At 39.5% G+C, this 19,432-nt stretch overlaps 1 protein-coding gene across 1 annotated transcript in view; it reads left to right on the plus strand.

The window, feature by feature from the left end:
- The window catches only part of Vmn2r81 (vomeronasal 2, receptor 81), a 46,759-nt gene extending 33,304 nt beyond the window's left edge, over positions 1-13,455 (plus strand). Inside the window, exon 6 of the mRNA NM_175936.2 lies at positions 11,866-13,455. Coding sequence (NP_787950.1) covers positions 11,866-12,794 — 929 coding nt within the window. The 3' untranslated portion in view covers positions 12,795-13,455. The remainder of the gene's footprint in view (positions 1-11,865) is intronic.
- Positions 13,456-19,432: the final 5,977 nt, after the last annotated feature.

Below are 19,432 nucleotides of genomic sequence, written 5' to 3' on the forward strand. Positions count from 1 at the left end.
CACTGGATGGTTTGAGCTTCCTTGTCGAAGATCAAGTGACCATAGGTGTGTGGGTTCATTTCTGGGTCTTCAACTCTATTCCATTGATCTACTTGTCTGTCGCTATACCAGTACTATGCAGTTTTTTATCATAATTGCTCTCTAGTAAAGCTTTAGGTCAGGCATGGTGATTCCACCAGAGGTTCTTTTATCCTTGAGAAGAGTTTTTGCTATCCTAGGTTTTTTGTTATTCCAGATGAATTTGCAGGTTGCCCTTTCTAATTCCTTGAAGAATTGAGTTGGAATTTTGATGGGGATTGCATTGAATCTGTAGATTGCTTTTGGCAAGATAGCCATTTATACAATGTTGATCCTGCTAATCCATGAACATGGGAGATCTTTCCATCTTCTGGGATCTTCTTTAATTTCTTTCTTCAGAGACTTGAAGTTTTTATCATACAGATCTTTCACTTTCTTAGTTAGCGTCACACCAAGATATTTTATGTTATTTGTGACTAATGAGAAGGGTGTTGTTTTCCTAATTTCTTTCTCAGCCTGTTTATTCTTCATGTAGACAAAGGCCATTGACTTGTTTGAGTTAATTTTATAGAGAGCTACTTCACCGAAGCTGTTTATCAGGCTTAGGAGTTCTCTGGTGGAATTTTTAGGGTCACTTATATATACTATCATATCATCTGCAAAAAGTGATATTTTGACTTCTTTTTTCCAAATTGTATCACCTTGATCTCCTTTTGTTGTGGAATTGCTCTGGCTAGGACTTCAAGTACTACGTTGAATAGGTAGGGAGAAAGTGGGCAGCCTTGTCTAGTCCCTGATTTTAGTGGGATTGCTTCAAGCTTCTCACCATTTACTTTGATGTTGGCTACTGGTTTGCTGTAGATTGCTTTTATCATGTTTAGGTATGGGCCTTGAATTCCTGATCTTTCCAAGACTTTTATCATGAATGCGTGTTGGACCTTGTCGAATGCTTTTTCCGCATCTAAAGAGATGATCATTGAGCGTGGTGGCACACGCCTTTAATCCCAGCACTCAGGAGGCAGAGGCAGGTGGATTTCTGAGTTCGAGGCCAGCCTGGTCTACAAAGTGAGTTCCAGGACAGTCAAGGCTATACAGAGAAACCCTGTCTCAAAAAAAAAAAACAAACAAACAAACAAACAAACAAACAAAAAACAAAAAAACAAAAGAGATGATCATGTGGTTTTGTCTTTGATTTTGTTTATACAATGGAATACATTGATGGATTTTTGTATATTAAACCATCCCTGCATCCCTGGAATAAAACCTACTTGGTCAGGATGGATGATTGCTTTAATCTGTTCTTGGATTCGGTTAGCGAGAATTTTATTGAGGATTTTTGCATCGATATTCATAAGGAAAATTGGTCTGAAGTTATCTATATTTCTTGGATCTTTCTGTGGTTTACGTATCAGAGTAATTGTGTCTTCATCGAATGAGTTGGGTAGAGTTCTCTCTACTTCTATTTTGGGAATGGTTTGTGCAGAACTGGAATTAGATCTTCTTTGAAGGTCTGGTAGAACTCTGCACTAAACCCATCTGGTCCTGGGATTTTTTTGATTTGGAGACTATTAATGACTGCTTCTATTTCTTTAGGGGATATGGGACTGTTTAGATCGTTAACTTGATCCTGATTTAACTTTTGTACCTGGTATCTATCTAGAAATTTGTCCATTTCATCCAGGATTCCAATTTTGTTGAGTATAGCCTTCTGTAGAAGGATCTGATGGTGTTTTGGATTTCTTCAGGATCTGCTGTTATGTCTCCCTTTTCATTTCTGATTTTGTTAATTAGGATGTTGTCCCTGTGCCCTCTAGTGAGTCTAGCTAAGTGTTTATCTATCTTGTTGATTTTCTCAAAGAACCAACTCCTCCTTTGGTTAATTCTTTGAATAGTTCTTCTTGTTTCCACTTGGTTGATTTCACCACTGAGTTTGATTATTTCCTGCTGTGTACTTCTCCTTAGTGGATTTTCTTCCTTTTTTCTAGAGCTTTTAGATGTGTTGTCAAGCTGCTAATGTGTGCTCTCTCCAGTTTCTTCTTGGAGGCACTCAGAGCTATGAGTTTCCCTCTTAGGAATGCTTTCATTGTGTCCCATAGGTTTGGGTATGTTGTGGCTTCATTTTCATTAAACTCTAAAAAGTCTTTAATTTCTTTCTTTATTTTTTCCTTGACCAAGGTATCATTAAGAAGTGTGTTGTTCATTTTCCACGTCAATGATGGCTTTCCATTATTAATGTTGTTATTGAAGATCAACCTTAGTCCATGGTGGTCTGATAGGATGCATGGGACAATTTCAATATTTTTGTGTCTGTTGAGGCCTGTTTTGTGTCCAATTATATGGTCAATTTTGGAGAAGGTCCCATGAGGTGCTGAGAAGAAGGTATATCCTTTTGTTTTAGCATAAAATGTTCTGTAGATATCTGTCATATCCATTTGTTTCATAACTTCTGTTAGTTTCACTGTGTCCCTGTTTAGTTTCTTTTTCCACGATCTGTCCATTGATGAAAGTGGTGTGTTGAAGTCTCCCACTATTATTGTGTGAGGTGCAATGTGTGCATTGAGCTTTACTAAAGTGTCTCTAATGAATGTGGCTGCCCTTGCTATTGGAGCTTAAATATTCAGAATTGAGAGTTCCTCTTGGAGGATTTTACCTTTGATGAGTAGGAAGTGTCCCTCCTTGTCTTTTTTGATAACTTTGGGTTGGAAGTCAATTTTATCCGATATTAGAATGGCTACTCCATCTTGTTTCTTCAGACCATTTGCTTGGAAAATTGTTTTCCAGCCTTTCACTCTGAAGTAGTGTCTGTCTTTTTCCCTGAGATGGGTTTCCTGTAAGCAGCAGAATGTTGGGTCCTCTTTGTGTAGCCAGTCTGTTAGTCTATATCATTTTATTGGGGAATTGAGTCCATTGATATTAAGAAATATTAAGAAAAAGTAATTGTTGCTTTCTTTTATTTTGGTTGTTTGAGTGGGCATTCTGTTCTTGTGGATATCTTCTTTTTGGTTTGTTGAGGGATTACTTTCTTGATTTTTCTAGGGCGTGATTTCTGTCCTTATATTGGTTTTTTTCTGTTATTATCCTTTGAAGGGCTGGATTCATGGAAAGATAATGTGTGAATTTGGTTTTCTCGTGGAAAACTTTGGTTTCTCCATCTATGGTAATTGAGAGTTTGGCCAGGTATAGTAGCCTGGGCTGGCATTTGTGTTCTCTTAGTGTCTGTATAACATCTGTCCAGGCTCTTCTGGCTTTCATAGTCTCTGGTGAAAAGTCTGATATAATTCTGATAGGCCTGCCTTTATATGTTAATTTACCTTTCTCCCTCACTGCTTTTAATATTCTTTCTTTATTTAGTGCATTTGTTGTTCTGATTATTATGTGTCGGGAGGAATTTCTTTTCTGGTCTAGTCTATTTGGAGTTCTGTAGGCTTCCTGTATGTTCATGAGCATGTCGTTCTTTAGGTTTGGGAAGTTTTCTTCTATAATTTTGTTGAAGATATTTGCCAGCCCTTTAAGTTGAAAATCTTCATTCTCATCAAGTCCTATTATCTGTAGGTTTGGTCTTCTCATTGTGTCCTGGATTTCCTGGATGTTTTGAGTTAGGATCTTTTTGTGTTTTGTATTATCTTTGATTGTTGTGCCGATGTTCTCTATGGAATCTTCTGCACCCGAGATTCTCTCTTCCATCTCTTGTATTCTGTTGCTGATGCTCGCGTCTATGGTTCCAGATTTCTTTCCTAGGGTTTCTATCTCCAGCGTTGCCTCACTTTGTGTTTTCTTTATTGTGTCTACTCCCCTTTTTAGGTCTAGTATGGTTTTGTTCATTTCCATCACCTGTTTGGATGTGTTTTCCTGTTTTTCTATAAGGACTTCTACCTGTTTGGTTGTGTTTTCCTGTTTTTCTTTAAGGACTTGTAACTCTTTAGCAGTGTTCTCCTGTATTTCTTTAAGTGAGTTATTAAATTCCTTCTTTATGTCCTCTACCATCATCATGAGATATGCTTTTAAATCCAGTTCTAGCTTGTCGGTTGTGTTGGGGTGCCCAGGACTAGGTGGGGTGGGAATGCTGCGTTCTGATGATGGTGAGTGGTCTTGATTTCTGTTAGTAGGATTCTTACGTTTGCCTTTCGCCATCTGGTATTCTCTGGAGATAGTTGTTATAGTTGTCTCGGGTTAGAGCTTGTTCCTCAGGTGATTATGTTAGCCTCTATCAGCAGACCTGGGAGACTAACTCTATCCTTAGTTTCAGTGTTCAGAGTACTCTGTGCAGGCAAGCTCTCCTCTTGCAGGGAAGGTGCCCAGATATCTAGTGTTTGAACTTGCGTCCTGGCAGAAGTTGTGTTCCACTCACTAGAGGTCTTAGGATCCCGTGGCAGATCCTATGTGGGTCCTTGTGGGTGTCTGTAGACTCCCCGGGCCAGGGACCCTGGTGCTGCAGTGGACCAGAAGGGACTTGAGCCCTGGATCAGGCCGGGTTATCTTCTTCCTTAATTAATGCAGTCTCAGGTCCCGCAGGATTGGATTGGAGCAGGCGCTGTGTTCCACTCACCAGAGGACTTAGGATCCCGTGGCAGATCCTGTGTGGGTCCTTGCAGGTGTCCGGAGACTGCCGGGCCAGGGACCCAGGTGCTACAGTGGCTAATTATAGATTCTTTAAAGGATTCATTTGTTTCCTCTTTAAAGGCCTATATTTGTTTTCCCTTATTTCTTTAAGCAATATTCCCCTTAGTTGAATCTATCATCTTTATAAGAATGGATTTCAGGGCATTGTGGTTTGGTTGTGTGAGTTATGCAGGACCTGAAGTTGTAGGATAGGGGTGTTCTATGGCCCTTGACTTTTGTTGTTTCCTATCATTCTTTGGTTTTGTGTTTTAATTATACCTTTATGGTTCCGGATCAACAGGTCTGATGAAGGTAGGCAGACAGGTGGTAGAAGACTGGAAGTCTGGTCTGGAAAGCAGGATAATTATATTTTCTCACCTATTGATTCCCCTTATTTCACTATAAACACATTATACATAAATTATTCCTCTGGACATATAAAGATAAAACATAAAAACTACCTACCTGACTGTTCATTTGTTTATAGTTCCTCTATGCAAATTAAAGACATAGTCATTTTATTTATGAATTTAATGTAATTGTAGAAGGAGCATATCAAATGTCACCTCAAAATTCTTCTTCTATTGTAGACGAAGGATTAGACATTTCAGTGACATGTACATTTGGTTTGATAGAGTAGAATGAAGAATTTATCTACATATATAACTAAGTCAGATTGTATTGATTTAAAAATATAGTGTTGTATATTCAAAAGTTTTAAAAAATTACTTAGAAAATATAGGGAAATATACAAAACCCATATTTCAAGACAAAACATAAGTTTTAAACAAAGTAAAATGTTTTGTGTTACAAATCAGGCACCATTAATGAATGGATATTGTTTATATGAAAAGTATTAGAAGCTAACATAGCATAGAAGCAAAACTGATCTAAAAGCAGCATAGATTTATATGAGTGTGACGTTAGCAGAAATAAAGATATTGAAAAAATGTTAACTATTGTGACAGGAGAGTTTTTAAAAAGCATAAGAAACATACCCAAATAGAGAGTAGAGGGAAAAAGGATTTAAATGTATATTCTTTCAATATGATTTAGGAAAAAAATTAAACAAAATCATTCTTGAAATGAAACTTTTACAAAATGTGGAAAGTTATACATGTCAGGAAATAAGTCATATATTTTTCTTCCTCTAAGTTTGAATCACAGAGATTTAGTTTTTAAAATCTGTTCTGTAGGAACAAAGAAAACATAAATGTTATTATTATGTAGGTGTTTGACTAAAAAACTTTCACTAAGTTTATCAAAAATTCTCTCAATATATGAAGGAATTTACATTCCCCATACTAACCTGCATATCATCAAAGAACACAGAATTGATTAGGGAGTTAAGTCCCAATAACTTTTCTCTAACATCCACATATTAACAATAACATCTGTGAGATTTGCTTGTTAACAAAAAATGAGAGGGGTGAAAAGGACAAGAAATATTTTGAACAATTATTCAGTGGTCTTCAGTGGCGGTTAACATGTAGAAGAATGCGAATTGATTCATTCCTATCTCCTTGTACTAAGGTCAAATCTAAGTGGATTAAGGAACTCCACATAAAACCAGAGACACTGAAACTTATAGAGGAGAAAGTAGGGAAAGGCCTCAAAGATATGGGTACAGGGGAAAAGTTCCTGAATAGAACAGCAATGGCTTGTGCTGTAAGATCAAGAATCAATAAATGGGACCTCGTAAACTTGCAAAGCTTCTGCAAGGCAAAAGACACCGTCAACAAGACAAAAAGAACACCAACAGATTGGGAAAGGATCTTTACCTATCCTAAATCAGATAGGGGACTAATATCCAATATATATAAAGAACTCAAGAAGGTGGACTCCAGAAAATCAAATAAACTCATTAAAAAATGGGGCTCAGGGCTAAACAAAGAATTCTCACCTGAGGAATACAGAATGGCTGAGATGCACCTGAGAAAATGTTCAGCATCCTTAGTCATCAGGGAAATGCAAATCAAAACAACCCTGAGCTTCTACCTCACACCAGTCAGAATGGCTAAGATCAAAAATTCAGGTGACAACAGATGCTGGAGAGGATTTGGAGAAAGAGGAACACTCCGCCATTGTTGGTGGGATTGCAAGCTTGTACAACCACTCTGGAAATCAGTCTGGCGGTTCCTCAGAAAATTGGACATAGTACTACCGGAGGATCCAGCAATACCTCTCCTGGGCATATATCCAGAAGATGTCCCAACCGGTAAGAAGGACACATGCTCCACTATGTGCATAGCAGCCTTATTTATAATAGCCAGAAGCTGGAAAGAACCCAGATGCCCCTCAACAGAGGAATGGATACAGAAAATGTGGTACATTTACACAATGGAGTACTACTCAGCTATTAAAAAGAATGAATTTATGAAATTCCTAGGCAAATGGATGGTCCTGGAGGGCATCATCCTGAGTGAGGTAACCCAATCACAAAGGAACTCACACAATATGTACTCACTGATAAGTGGATATATCTAATTTTCTGAGGAACCATCAGACTGATTTCCAGAGTGGTTGTACCAGATTGCAATCCCACCAATGGAGGACTGTTCTTTCTATATATCCTCGCCAACATCTGCTGTCACATGAATTTTTTATCTTAGCCATTCTGACTGGTGTGAGGGGAATCTCAGGGTTATTTTAATTTACATTTCCACAATGATTAAGTATGTTGAACATTTTTTCAGGTGCTTCTCAGCCATTCGGTATTCCTCAGTTGAGAATAATTTGTTTAGTTCTGCAAACCATTTTTTAATTGGGCTATTTGATTTTTTGGAGTCCATCTTCTTGAGTTCTTTATATGTATTAGATATTATTCCCCTATCTGATTTAGGAATGATAAAGATCATTTCCCAATCTTTTGTTTGCCTTTTTGTCTTATTGACAGTGTCTTTTGCCTTACAGAAGCTTTTCAGTGTTATAAGGCCCATTTGTAGATTCTCAATCTTACAGCACAAGCCATTGCTGTTGTGTTCAGGAAGTTTTCTCCTGTGCCCATATCTTTGAGACTTTTCCCCACTTTCTTCTCTATAAGTTTCGGGGTCTCCGGTTTTATGTGGAGTTCCTTAATCCATGTAGACTTGAGCTTTGTACAAAAGAGGTAAGAATGAATGATTTCCCTTTCTTCTACATGGTAACGGCCAGTTGTGACAGCACCATTTATGGAAATGCTGTCTTTTTTCCACTGAATGGTTTTAGCTCCCTTGTCAAAGATGAAGTGACCATAGCTTTGTAGGTTCATTTCTGGGTCTTCAATTCTATTCTATGGACCAACCTGTCTTTCGCTGTACCAGTATCATACAGTTTTTATCACAATTGCTCTGAAGTACAGCTTGAGGTCAGGCATGGTGATTCCACCAAAGGTTCTTTTATTGTTGAGAAGACTTTTTGTTAGTCTCAGATTGTTGTTGTTGTTGTTGTTGTTGTTATTTCACATGAATTTGTAAATTGCCCTTTCTAACTCAGTGAAGAATTGAGTTGGAATTTTGATGAGGATTGCATTGAGTGTGTAGATTGCTTTTGGCAACATAGCCATTTTTACTATATTGATCCTGGCAATCCATAAGCATAGATCTTTCTATCTTCTTTTTTTTTTATTTAATGCAGAATTCTCCCAGTCCTTTTTTTTTAAATTAGGTATTTTCTTCATTTATATTTCTAGTGCTATCACAAAAGTCCCCCATACCCTCCCCCTCTCACCCTCCCTCTCCTTTACCAACCCACTCCCACTTCTTCACCCTGGCATTCCCCTGTACTGAGGCATATAATGTTTGCAAGACCAATGGGTCTCTTTCCACTGATGGCCAACTAGGCCATCTTCTGATACATAAGAAGCTAGAGACAAGAGCTCTGGGGGGTACTGGTTAGTTTATATTGTTGTTCCACCTATAAGGTTGCAGATCCCTTTAGCTCCTTGGGTACTTTCTCTAGCTCCTCCACTGGGGGCCCTGTGATCCATCTAATAGCTAACTGTGAGCATCCACTTCTGTGTATGCAAGGCCCCGGCATAGTCTCACAAGAGGCAGCTATATCACGGTCCTTTCAGCAAAATCTTGCTAATCTATGCAATTGTGTCAGCCTTTGGAGGCTGATTATGGGATGTATCCCCGGAGATAGCAGTCTCTAGATGGTCCGTCCTTTCGTCTAAGCTCCAAACTTTGTCTCTGTAACTCCTTCCATGGGTGTTTTGTTCCCAATTCTAAGAAGAGGCAAAGTGTCCACACTTTGCTCTTCGTTCTTCTTGAGTTTCATGTGTTTAGCAAATTGCATCTTATATCTTGGGTATTCTAAATTTCTGGGCTGATATCCACTTATCAGTGAGTACATATCATGTGAGTTCTTTTGTGATTGGCTTACCTCACTCAGGATGATGCCCTCCAGGTACATTCATTTGCCTAGGAATTTCATAAATTCATTCTTTTTAATAGCTGAGTAGTACTCCATTGTGTAAATGTACCACATTTTCTGTATCCATTCCTCTGTTGAGGGGCATCTGGGTTCATTACATCTTCTGGATATTATAAATAAGGCTGCTATGAACATAGTGAAGCAGGTGTCCTTATTACAAGTTGGAGCATCTTCTGGATATATGCCCAGGACAGATATTGCGGGATCCTGAGGTAGTACTATGTCCAATTTTCTGAGGGACCACCAGACTGATTTCCAGAGTGGTTGTACAAGCTTGCAATCCCACCAACAATGGAAGAGTGTTCCTCTTTCTCCACATCTTCGCCAGCATCTGCTGTCACCTGAATTTTTAACTTAGCCATTCTGACTGGTGTGAGGTGGAATCTCAGGATTGTTTTGATTTGCATTTCCCTGATGATTAAAGATGTTGAATATTTTTTCAAGTGCTTCTCAGCCATTTGGTATTCCTCAAGTGAGAATTCTCTGTTAAGCTCTGCACCCCATTTTTAATGGGGTTATTTGAATTTTTGGAGTCCACCTTCTTGAGTTCTTTATATTGGATATTAGTGCCCTATCTGATTTGGGATAGGTAAAGATCCTTTCCCAATCTGTTGGTGGCCTTTTTGTCTTATTGACTGTGTCTTTTGCCTTACAGAAGCTTTGCAATTTTATGAGGTCCCATTTGTCGATTCTTGATCTTACAGCACAAGCCATTGCTGTTCTACTCAGGAATTTTTCCCTTATGCCCATATCTTCCAGGCTTTTCCCCACTTTATACTCTATAAGTTTCATTGTCTCTGGTTTTATGTGGAGTTCCTTGATCCACTTAGATGTGACCTTAGTACAAGGAGATAGGAATGGATCAAATCGCATACTTCTACATGTTATCCGCCAGTTGTGCCAGCACCATTTGTTGAAAATGCTGTCTTTTTTCCACTGGATGGTTTTTGCTCCCTTGTCAATGATCAAGTGACTATAGGTGTGTGGGTTCATCTCTGGGTCTTCAATTCTATTCAATTGGTCTACTTGTCTGTCGCTATACCAGTACCATGCAGTTTTTATCACAATTGCTCTGTAGTAAAGCTTTAGGTCAGGCATGGTGATTCCACCAGAGGTTCTTTTATTGTTGAGATGAGTTTTTGCTATTCTAGGATTTTTTGTTATTTTACATGAATTTGTAAAATGCCCTTTCTAACTCAATGAAGAATTGAGTTGGAATTTTGATGGGGATTGCATTGAGTCTCTAGATTGCTTTTGTCAAGATAGCCATTTTTACTGTATTGATCCTGGCAATCCATGAGTGTGGCAGATCTTTCCATTTTCTGAGATCTTCTTTGATTTCTTTCTACAGAGTCTTGAAGTTCTTATCATACAGATCTTTCGCTTCCTTAGTTAGAGTCACACCAAAGTATTATATATTATTTGTGACTATTGTGAAGGGTGTTCTTTCCCTGATTTCTTTCTCATCCTCTTTATCCTTTGTGTAGAGAAAGGCCACTGAGGTAACCCAATCACAAAAGAACACACATGCTATGCACTCATTGATAAGCAGATATTAGACCAGAAACTTATAATACTCAAGAACAATTTGCAAAACACATGAAACTCAAGAAGAAGGAAGACCAAAGTGTGGATACTTCATTCCTTCTTAGAATGGGGAACAAAATACCTATGGAAGGAAATACAGAGACAAAGATGGGAGCTCAGATGGAAGGAAGGACCATCCAAAGAATGCTCCCCCGAGGATCCATCCCATAATCAGCCACCAAACCCAGCCCCTATTGCATATGCCACAAAGATTTTGCTGGCAGGACCCTGATATAGCTCTCTTTTCTGAGGCTATGCCATGGCCTTACAAGTACAGAAATGTATGCTCACATTCATATTGGATGGAACACGGGGCCCCTAATGAAGGAACGAGAGAAAGTATCCAAGGAGCTAAAGGGGTCTACAACCCTATAGGGGGAACAACAATATGAACTAACCAGTACCCCCCAGAGTTGTGTCTCTAGTTGGATATGTAGCAGGGGATGGCCTATTTGGCCAACAATGGGAGGAGAGGCCCTTGGTCTTGCGAAGATCATATGCCCCAGAACAGAGGTATGCCAAGGACAGAAAGTGGGAGTCGGTAGGTTGGAGAGCAGGGCGGGAGGAGGATATAGGGGACTTAGGGAATAGCATTTGGAATGTAAATGAAGAAAATATCTAATAAAAATAGAAGATTAAAAACTAAGGACAGTTCAACATACAATAAAATAAATAGGCTCTAGTAATATGATTTTCTGCATATTTTCATTGTCTGTTTGACACAATAAATATTTAGGGAATAAAAGAAAACGAGTATTAAAAATGTTTCTAAGGGCTGGATTGTAGGCAAGCCTCTTGCACACATTGTATTTAGTGATTGCTGTGGGAGGAGAGCCTTACTGGGCTGTTGTAATTTTTGAGGAGGTGACCTTGACCTACTTAACAAATCAGGTTGAAGAATATGGTAGAGGCAGGGCAGGCAAAACCACACCCTATTGTATCTAGACTGATTTCTTACCTCCTTAACATATCTTAAGTTCCTTCATTGTTTGCTCAGTGATATATTTGCAGTGGGTAATGTGAAAAACACCCATATCTCCAGAAGGGGCATTTTCTCATGGGTATTTTTGAAAGGAGTATAAACCTTAACTTGTAGGATTATTCACTTTAGAATACATGTTTCTCTATACCAAAAGTGACAATGGAACATGGTTGTAATAACAATGCAATGAGGTTGAACTCTAAAATATATTAGGGAAAGGGAAAACTTGACCATGAATTTATAACCAACTTCATTTCTACAAGGTTTGGATCATTGTGTGCACTGTCCAGAAACTCATTATGCGAATGCAGAGAAGAGACACTGCCTGAAGAAAACAGTAACTTTTCTGTACTATAATGATCCCCTGGGGAAGGGAATCACACTTCTTTCCATTGGATTCTCAACACTCACAGCTCTTTTTATTTGGGTATTTGTAGACCACAGAGGCACTCCAATCATAAAGGCCAATAATAGATCTCTCAGTTACATACTGCTCATCACTCTCATCCTCTGTTTCCTCTGTCCATTGCTCTTCATTGGCCTTCCAAATACAGCAACGTGTATAATGCAACAGTACATGTTTGGACTTCTGTTCACTGTGGCCCTATCCACTGTGTTAGCCAAAACCATCACTGTAGTTATGGCCTTCAAGATTACTGCTCCAGGAAGAAAGATAAGGTGGTTGCTGACATCACAGGTCCCTAAATTTGCCATTCCAATCTGCACACTGATACAAGTACTTCTGTCTGGTATATGGCTGGGAACATCTCCTCCATTTATTGACAAAGATTATCACTCTGAACATGGACACATCATCATTCTTTGCAACAAGGGCTCATATATTTACTTCTACTGCACTCTGGCTTACCTGGGAGTCATGGCCTTTGGGAGTTACCTCTTGGCTTTCTTATCCAGGAGACTGCCCGACAGATTTAATGAATCTAAGTCCCTGGCTTTCAGCATGCTTGTGTTCTGCAGTGTATGGGTCATGTTCCTCCCTGTCTACCACAGCACCTCTGGGAAGGTCATGGTGGCTATGGAAATGTTCTCTATCTTGGCTTCCAGTGCAAGCATTCTTATCATAGTCTTTGCTCCTAAGTGCTACATTGTTTTGTTTAGGCCAGAGTTGAACATACTTACTCACAACAGGGATAAAAGACACCACAGGAGCAAAACTTTTCTTAAAACATAGTTCACATGATTCTTCAACTAAATTGAATTTTTCTAGATCTCAACCAGTTTGACTGTCGAATGTAAAGTTATGGCATGATGTTTTTATGATAGTTTTGTGGATATACATTCTCACCAAATATTCTATCTGTAGCTTGATTCCCTAGAATGCCATGCTGAAATAAGTAACAAATTTCACACACTATGACTGCCACGTTAAACTTCATACCACAATATTCCTCATAACATTTCATATTTTCAAATCTTTTATTTTATCTTTTAATCTTTTTTTCAGTACAGATTTTATCCCCCTCATAGTCCATTCTCTGTCAGTTCCACATTCCACACCTCCTACCCTGTCTCCATGAGGATGTCTCCATCCCAGAATCCTCCACCCCAACAAACCTGCACACTCCCTGGATCCTCCTGTTCTTTGAGGATTAGGTGTATCTTCAGAGTCCATCCCCAACAGTCTTCTGCTGCATATGTGTTGAGGATCTCATATTAGCTAGTGTATGCTGCCTGGTTTGTAGCTCAGTGTCTGAGATCTCTGGAGTCCAGCTTAGTTGAGATTGCTGGTTCTCCAACAGGGACACCCTAAAAGTTTATATTAAGGTGTACAGCATATGTGCAATGAATTGATCCTCAAGTTTCTAATAAAATGAAATATAATGTTCAAGAACTAATGAATACTCTTCAATTGCCTTATGTAGAGTTTCATGTGTATCACTTCACCACATCATACATGCTCCAAAAATCAGTGCCCTGTTTATAGAAATGAGTGACATTTACTTATATTCCAATATCATATTGTTATTGGTCAGTTAAAAGCTATTCTTCAGCCGGGGAGTGGTGCCGTAAGCCTTTAATTCCAGAACTTGGGAGGCAGAGGCAGGTGGATTTCTGAGTTCGAGGCCAGCCTGGTCTACAAAGTACATTCCAGTACAGCCAAGCTACAGAGAGAAAACTTTTCTTGAAAAGAAAAAAAAAACTATTCTTTAACATGATACTCCACTATAGATTGTTGTTTATAGACCTGGCATTGAACAACTGAGAAAACTATCCCATTGTCACCAAATGGATCATAGTTAAGCAAGCCTTTAATACCAGCACTTGGGAGGCAGAGGCAAGAGGATTTCTGAGTTCGAGGCCAGCCTGGTCTACAGAGTGAGTTCCAGGACAGCCAGAGATAGACAGAGAAACCCTGTTTAAAAAAAAATAAGATCACTATATGTGCACTAGACAAAATAGTGTCTGAATCAATACACATATATGATCTAGGCTAATCTCTTTGTTAGACTGTGGAATGTAATTGTTCTCTCATGAGCTTAAGCTCTCACTTTTAGGAGTTCTGGCAAAAATTACTTCACTTGTCAAATAAAGGCAATAGTGGATCACTGAGGTAAAGCCATTCCTAAGTTATTCATTCCAGCAGGGACACAGTGAAGATTGTTATATCACCAATCCTTGCCAAATCAAGTACCATACATTTGCATATAAAAGGATTGTTTGCTTTAGTGGGCAAAAATTCTAACTCAATGACAGGCCATGTAATGACTAACCACATTCCACCACTGGGAGGGTTCCATAAATCCATGATAAGTGATCAAAATAGGTAGAATTCCAGGTTGTGCATTGTATGAACGGAAGCTCAATGAGTAAAGACTCTTGCAACCAAGTCTACATACATTATGTTAATGTAAAAAACCACAATGTAAAACGAACAAACCAAATCCTAACACATTTACCATTATCTGTATATGTGCCTTGTCCTTCCCTCTTTAACCCACAGTACACAGGCCAAAGGATGATTTTGTATATATTGTTGCTGTCTGGTTCTCATGAACAAAGGTGAGTTGTAGCTACCAAAAATTCCTAGATGCCATGAAAGCAAGAGGATCCATTGACACAACAGGGATGGCATTAGCTGAAATACCTATTAAAGGGGAGAAAGAACCTTTAGAGTCCATATCCAGAGGTTAGGCATGACCTCCAGTTAAGGGAGGCAACCACCCACTCATCTCAAAAAATTTAACCCAGAGTTGCTCCTCTCTAAAGGTAATGCATGCACAAAGAGAAGAGGAGAGGCTGAAGGAGAGGCCAGCAAAGGACAGACTACCTATAGATCCATCCCATATGTAGCCACCAAACTCAGACACTATTGCTGATGCCAAGAAGCACTTGCTGACAGAATCCTGTCCCCTGAGAGGCTCTTCCAGAGACTGATCAATACAGATACAGATGCACACAGCCAAATATTAGACTGAGGATGGGGAGTACAAAGGAGAAGTTAAGGCAAGGACTCTAGGAGCTGAATGGATTTGCATCCCCAAAGAAAAAACAACAATCCCAAACAACCAGACCTGCCAAAACTCTCGGGGATTAAACCACCAACCATAGAATATACATAGAGTCACCCATGACAGCAGGTGCATATGTAGCAGAGAATGTCTTTATCTAGCACTATTGGGAGGGGGGCCCTGGTCCTGTGAAAGCTCTATGCCACAACATAGGGGAATACTAGAGAGGTGAATCAGGAGTGGGTAGGTAGGTGGGGAGCTCCCTCATAGAGGCAGGATAAGATGGGTGGAGTTGGGCGTTGGTGGAGGGGAAATTTGGAAAGAGGAATATATTTGAAGTGTAAATAAATAAAGTAAAGCATAAAATATTTTAAAATGTTTATATATCTGAGAGTAGGTAGATATTTGTTTGTATCTGTGTCTTATGAACAAAGACTGGTCTTCAGTTCAAGATCATATTTCCTTTTTTCTGGGCAAGGAGAGGTGAAGGAACAGCAGGAGTCAATGTAGCAGAAAGAAGGTTCACTTAGTGGGTAAGGACACTCAACACTGACACATAAAACACTCAACTTGACAATATTTTAGACTAGACATCAGTACTTAATATGGTTGGCTCTACTGGCCTTCAATTATCAAATGTTCATATATGTCAGTGTCATTATCCTGGTTTCTTGCTCTACATGATGAGTTTTACGACTAACTTTTTCTTCCAACAATGTTTACCTGATAGATGGCACAAAATGTTGTCTAGTGAGAACACGAACATCCCTGACACCCTTTCTATTACTAAAACTGTGCTGATTCCTGGCTCCAGAAACTCTGTGACTCATCCCTTATCTAATTTTAAATTATTTTTATTGGATATTTTATTTATTTACATTTCAAATGTTATCCCCTTTTCCATTTCCCTCTCCACAAGCCTCCTTTTGCATCGCCCTCCCCCTGCTTCTGTGAGGGCGATCCCCCCACTCATCCACCCACTCTCACCTGACTAGCCTGGCATTCCTCTACAATGGGGCATTGAGCCTTCAGAGGACCAAGTGCCTCTCTTATCATTGATAAGGCCATCCTCTGCTACATATGAAGCTGGTACCTTAGGTCCCTCCATGATTACTAGGTGGTTGGTGGGTTAGACCCTGGGATCACTGGCATGTCTGGCAGTTTGGTATTATTGTTCCTCCTTTGGGATTGCAAACCCCTTCAGCTCCTTCAGTCCTTTCCTTAACTACTCCTTTGGGATCCCCCTATGCAGTCCAATGTTTGGCTACATGCATCCAAATTTATATTTGTCTGGCTCTGGAAGAGCTCTCAGGAGACAGCTATATCAGGTTCCTGTCAGCAAGCATTTCTTAGTGTCAGCAATAAGGTCTGGGATTGGTGTTTGTATATGAGATAGATTCCCAAGTGGGTATTCTCTGGATGGCCTTCTCTACAGTATCTGCTCCACAATTTGTCCATGTATTTCCTTTAGACAGGAGAAAATCTGGAATAAAAATTTGGAGATGAGTGTGTGGCCCTAACCCTCAACTGAGGGTCTTGCTTAACGTGTAGATATGGTCTCCACAGGTTCTCCCTTCCCTCTGTTTGGTATTAAAGCTAAAGTCATCTCCACTGGGTCCTTGGAGACTCCTGTTTCCTAGCATCTGGGTATTTCTGGTGGCTAACCTCAGTTCTGCACCTCCCCCCGCCATAGCTACACACCTCTGTTTAATTTCCTGGTGCTCTGTATATCATCCCAGTACCCTCCCATACCTCATCCTGCTTCCCTTTTCACCTCCCCCTCCTTTCTTCCTCCAAAGAACCACCCAACCTCTAATTCCTCTGAGTCTTTTATACCCATTTCTTTTTTTCCATATTTTTATTGGGTATTTATTTCAATTACATTTCCAATGCTATCCCAAAAGTCCCCCACACGCTCCCCCACCCACTCCCCTACCCACCCACTCCCATTTCTTGACCCTGGTGTTCCCCTGTACTGAGGCATATAAAGTTTGTGCGACCAATGGGCCTCTCTTTCCACTGATGGCCGACTAGGCCATCTTCTAAGAAGGACTGAAGGCTCCACACTTGGTCTTGCTTCTTCTTGAGTTTTATATGGTCTTTGAGATATATTGTGGATATTCTGAGCTCTTTGCCTACTCTCAATTTATTAGTGAGTACATCTCATGTATGTCCTTTTGTGACTTGGGTTCCTCACTCAGGATGATATTTTCTAGTTCCATCCATTTCTCTGTGAATTTCATGAAGTCATATTTTTAATAGATGAGTAGTACTACATTGTGTAATTGTACCGCGTATTCTGTATCACTTATCTGTTGAGGGACATCTTGGTCCTTTCCAACTTCTGACTATTATAAATACAGCTGCTGTGAACATAGAGGAGCATGTGACCTTATATGTTGGAACACCTTTTGAGTACATACCCAGCAGATTTATATATGAATCCTCACGTAGTACTACATCCAAATTTCTTAGGAACTGCCAAACTCATTTCCATACAAGTTTTACAAGTTTGCAATCCCACCACTAATGGAGGAGTGTTCCTTTTTCTCCATATTCTCACCAGCATCTCCTATCACCTGAGTTCTAGATCTTAGCAGTTCTGCCTGGTGTAAGGTACAATCTCTGGTTTGTTTTTATTTGAATTTCCCTGATGACTAGGGATGTTGGATATTTCATTAGGTGCTTCTTGCCCATTTGATATTCGTCAGTTGAGAATTCTTTGTTTAGCACTATACCCATTTTTAAATAGGGTTATTTGGTTTTCTGGAGTCTAACTTCTTGAGTTCTTTGTATATTTTGGATATTAGTCCTCCAGTGAATGTATTATTGGTAAAGATTTTTCTTATTCTGTTAGTTGCCATTTTGTCTTATTGACAGTATTCTTGACCTTGCAGGAGATTTCAATTTTATGGTGTCCCATTTGTCAATTGTTGATCTTAGAGCATAAGCCATTGGTGTTCTGTTCAGGAGATTTTTTCCCCCTGTGCCCATGTGTTGGGGTTTTCCCCCACTTTCTCTTCTATTAGTTTTAGTGCATATGGTTTTATTTGGGTTATACCTTGGTAGAAAGAGATAAAAATGGGTGGAATTTCATTCTTCTACATGTTGAATGCCAACTGAACCAGCACCATATGTTGAAAATCCTGTCTGTTTTCCACTAGATGGTTTTAGCTTCTCTGTCAAACATTAAGTGACTATAGGTGTCTGGATTCATTTCTGTATCTTCAATTGTATTCCATTCATCCACCTAACTGTCTCTGTACCAGTACTATGCAGATTTTATCAGTATTGATCAGTAGTACAGTTTGAAGTTAGGGATGGTAATTCCACCAGAAGTTCTTTTATTGGGAATATTTCTTGCTATCCTCCTTTTCTTTCTTTTTTTTTTTTCTTTTTTTTTTCCCAGTTACTGCTCTTTTTTTTTTACCTTTTTCCAATTTTTATTAGGTATTTTCTTTTTTTACATTTCCAATGCCTTCCCGTCCCCTATATCCACCCCCAACCCTGTTCCCCTACCTAACAACTCCCAGTTCTTGGCCCTGGTATTCCCCTGTACTGGGGCATATAAAGTTTGCAAGACCAAAGGGCCTCTCTTCCCAATGATGGCCGACTAGGCCATCTTCTGCTACATATGCAGCTAGAGACACATTGTTAATCCAAAGGAATTTGCAAATCACACTTTCTTACTCTATAAGAAACTAAGTTGGAATTTTGATGAGGATGGCACTGGATGTGTAAATTACTTTAGGCAACATTGCCATTTTTACAATATTAATTCTGCAAATCCATGAGCATGGGAAATATTTCCATCTTTGTGTGTGTGTGTGTGTGTGACTGTGATTTCTCTCTTTTTTTTAATTAGCTATTTTCTTTATTTACATTTCAAATGCTATCCCAAAGGTCCCCTATACCCACCCCCTGCCTTGTTCCCCTACCCATCCACTCCCACTTCTTGGCCCTGCCATTCTCCTGTCCTGGGGCATATCGAGTGTGCAAGACCGATGGGCCTCTCTTCCCACTGATGGCCTACTAGGCCATCTCCTGCTTCATATGTGGCTAGAGACACAAGCTCTAGGGGTAATGGTTAGTTCATATTGTAGTTCCACCTATAGGATTGCAGACCCCTTCAGATTTTTGGGTACTTTCTCTAGCTCCTCCATTGGGGCCCCTGTGTTCCATCCTATAGCTGATTGTGAGCATCCACTTCTTTATTTGCCAGCCACTGGCATAGCCTCACATGAAACAGCTATATCAGGGTCATTTCAGTAAAATCTTGTTATCATATGCAATAGTGTCTGGGTTTGGTGGTTGATTATGGGATGGATCTCTGGGTGTGGTAGTCTCAGGATGATCCATC

This window comes from Mus musculus, chromosome 10 (assembly GCF_000001635.26).
Source record: "Mus musculus strain C57BL/6J chromosome 10, GRCm38.p6 C57BL/6J".
Taxonomy (NCBI): Eukaryota; Metazoa; Chordata; class Mammalia; order Rodentia; family Muridae; genus Mus; species Mus musculus.